General features: G+C 37.3%; 1 protein-coding gene across 1 annotated transcript; it reads left to right on the top strand.

Moving 5' to 3' along the window:
- On the top strand, positions 1,242-3,171 carry LOC109710655 (transcription factor bHLH36-like). The gene is made up of 3 exons (XM_020233379.1): positions 1,242-1,444; positions 1,991-2,311; positions 2,734-3,171. The coding sequence occupies exons 1-3, from the start codon at positions 1,274-1,276 to the stop codon at positions 2,815-2,817; spliced, it is 576 nt and encodes a 191-aa protein (XP_020088968.1). The 5' UTR covers positions 1,242-1,273; the 3' UTR covers positions 2,818-3,171.

Raw genomic sequence — 3,402 nt, 5'->3', positions numbered from 1 at the left:
CTTTTTCTGTAGTGCATAATAATGCACATGCACCAACAACAGTGGATCTCGCACCAACTGCCGACATCAAAAATTCATTAATCTCCCTTCCATCACAGCCGTCAAAGCCAAGATCGACGGCCAGCATCTCTCCTCATTAGCGTGACTTGAACAGTCTCTAAGTCAACGTACGTACTATGTATTAGATTCGCAACAGTCAAACTCATGACTCAGCTCTCATGTCCTCTCCTCCCGGGAGTCAAAAAGTCAACCACATCCATGTTGTTGTTATCAGTGTCCAAAGAACTTGTGTAAAACGCACTTTATTATGTTCCCACTCTTTTTATTCGAGATGCTAATTATTTCCTGCACCCGGTGTAATCCATATATCTAAGTATCGATCAGATGCAACTTCATAATTAAATATTCGACGCTCAATGTTTTTAAAAGATAAGTTTAATAAACATATATAATTTACAAGATCTACATGTTCCATAAGCAAAGAAATCACAATTAGTTTTCAAAATCAAATATCTGAGCATCAAACAGCAATAAAATTAACACTACAATAAAAACGGTGTATAACGACACTTTTAAATGTTGGTATAGATCAAAAAAAGTGCTGCTGACTAAATTACTGACACTTTTAAAAAGTGTTGCTATATGTGGGGTCGCTAGGTATATAGTGACAGTTAAAGAGCGTCGCTATAACCAAAAAAAGTACTGCTAATTTACCAATACTTATTTAAGCATTTAACAATCGCCGGAACTCTAACTCGTTGGCTGCGGTGGTGGAGGAGGACGAGAGGAAGGGATCTTCGGTTAAAATTTCAGTGAATTGAGTGAGGGGAGAAAGGAAGATGGTAATCGATTTTTCTTTTTTCTTTTCTTTTCTATTTGTAATCAGGCCGAATGGGCTGGGTGGGATGGGTTGAGTAGAGTAATTACTTTTTATTTTTGATTGGATTGGGCTTTATATTTAGGCATTAGTAGATTTTTTTAAGTTTTGGCATAAATTGAACACTTATACAAAAATGCTCCATACATGTGTCTCTATAATCTAATTCTGTTGTAGTGTAACAACACAGAAAGAGACATGATTCAAGTGCTGCAGTGCATGGAGCACCAGGTGCATGCAATAATTTCTAAATTTATTCCTTTCCCTGTTCATACCATATATCTTGTCCGAGTTCTTTATATAGTATGGCGATACAAATAAAGGGCTAAAACAATATATGCTCAATTCAATCCTATCTATATATATATATATATCACCAAGCTCGTACGTGTTTAAATGGGTCATCGAGGAGTTAAACGAATCCAAAGAACATTAACAGCCATGGAGAGCTCTCATGGAACATCGACGAAGCTGGAGAGGAAAACGGTGGAGAAAAAAAGGAGGGAACAAATGAAAGCGCTTTACGCGAAGCTCGACTCTCTACTTCCGAGCTCAACTAGTTCAAGGGTATGTATATATATATATATATATAAAGAATTATATATGTTTCGATGTAATAAGGTGTAAAATATTCTAGAGTAATTCACATAACGGATATGTAGATCGCTCGTAGAAAAATGTTTATTTATATTTTTCCACAAAATCCAAAATTTTTGTATGCACCCTTGAGAAGCTACCAAATTAAGTACGTGTCTCAAATATATTTTTTTATTTAAGCCCAAATTCTCATGGATTGGATGGCTCTTGCGATCGACCTAGCTACGTAACATTATATTCGAAGAGTAATATAAAAAATTGGGGCTTTGCTTATTTTTAGAGGTAAACATATGTATTTTCAATGAATACTATATAAAAACAATTAAGCACCCTATATATCGTTTTTAAGACTACGTACCTTTAGAAATATTTGGGTTTTATTGCTTTTTTTTCTCAAATGTATGTTAGAGTAGTCGATTTGACATTTGATACAACTAATAAGGCATCTAAATTACTTGTTCGAAGTTCTCGAAAGATATGTATGTGTGGTAATCCGTACTTTGTTTCGGTCCACAGGAAGGGGCAACACTGCCGCGACCTGATCGACTAAGCGAGGCGGCGAATTATATAAAGGGGATGCAGGAGAAGCTCGAGAGGATGAAGGAAAGGAAGAGGCAACTGATGACTCGCAATGAGGCGGCGGATAATTCGAAGCTTCCGAAGATAGAGGTGCAGAATCGAGGTTCAAATCTATATATGATACAAATCGTTAGCAGCCCCGATGACCGCGCCATGTTCTATGAGGCGGTTCGAGCTGTGGAGGAAGAAGGTGGCGAGGTTTTGAATGCCCAGTTCTCGACTACGGACCGAAAAGCCTTCCACACCATCTATGCCTTGGTGGGGTGAATCATATATATGATAGCTAGGTTTTACCATTAATGTTGTACTAATCTTTTCGCAGTTACTAGCTAACAGTTCTTATCCTTACAAGGGCAATGCTAATCGAATATTCGATCGCCTTGTGGTATACTATTTAGATAGTTAAAGTGGGCACATAACAATCATATGATGATATACAAGAAATGCTCAAACGAAGTAGGTTAATTTGCTCAGTTCATTGATTCTTCTTGTTTGTAGTGTTTTAACAAGTCCCAAAACTATATTTACCAATAACTTCAATGGTTAATATGATTTGAAAATTAGGATAGCAAAATGTTGTAATTCGTCGTACAGGATAGTTAGTTAATATATACATACCATGCATATATATATATATAATTCATTTGATTTTGCTTAACTTTGGAATTGTGTTCTTGTAGGTTGGAGATTTTAAATATCGGTTTGAAACTGGAAAACTAAAGGAGAGATTGAAGGATCTAGGTTGGCAAGGGAGGCGTGTGTAAAAAGGATTCTTGTTTGTTTCGGAGCCGCGAAATGAACAGTGTGGGAAATTTAGAAAATTCCGAGGACTCGAGTGCAATAGTCAATAGTCTCCTTTTCCTACTCTCCAATGCTTTCTCTTTAGAACCTTTCTTACCTTTTTATGATGGTAGAAACAATTAGTTGCATTTAGAAGGGCCCTAATGGACCCCACAATCCACTTCCTTGTGCCCATTAATATTCTTGTTTAAACATGTAAGTGCTATATATTGGGACAAAAATTATATGGGCATCATTTCGAAATTAGAAGTTTTGGGGTCGATGTGGATGGGCACCGTGTGGCCGTACGCCCATGCTCGCCCTCCCCTACGAAGAAAGAAAAGAAAAAAAAAAACATGGGCGTTAATTTTTGGAGAGAGAGAGAGAGAGAAGCTGACGGAGAGGAACGGAGGGTGAGGATGGGCGTGCGCCGGCCATGCAGTGCACATTTACATCGTCCCCAAACTTCTAGTTCAGGACGATGCCTATATAATTTTTGTCCAATATATTGCTGCTTATTTTAGCAATTTAAAATGCATCATTATGTTTGTACTTGAGTCCAGTTATTT

Source organism: Ananas comosus, linkage group 5, assembly GCF_001540865.1.
Source record: "Ananas comosus cultivar F153 linkage group 5, ASM154086v1, whole genome shotgun sequence".
Classification (NCBI taxonomy): Eukaryota; Viridiplantae; Streptophyta; class Magnoliopsida; order Poales; family Bromeliaceae; genus Ananas; species Ananas comosus.
Note: the sequence above shows the minus strand (reverse complement) of the source record. Positions and strands in the feature narration are given on the sequence as shown.

Bases quoted from the DNA above. Each gene is read 5' to 3' on its own strand.
- LOC109710655 (XM_020233379.1), top strand. From the start codon at position 1,274: ATGGGTCATCGAGGAGTTAAACGAATCCAAAGAACATTAACAGCCATG. The intron at 1,445-1,990 runs GTATGTATATAT...TTCGGTCCACAG, and splicing joins CGAGCTCAACTAGTTCAAGG to GAAGGGGCAACACTGCCGCG. The intron at 2,312-2,733 runs GTGGGGTGAATC...GTGTTCTTGTAG, and splicing joins TCCACACCATCTATGCCTTG to GTTGGAGATTTTAAATATCG.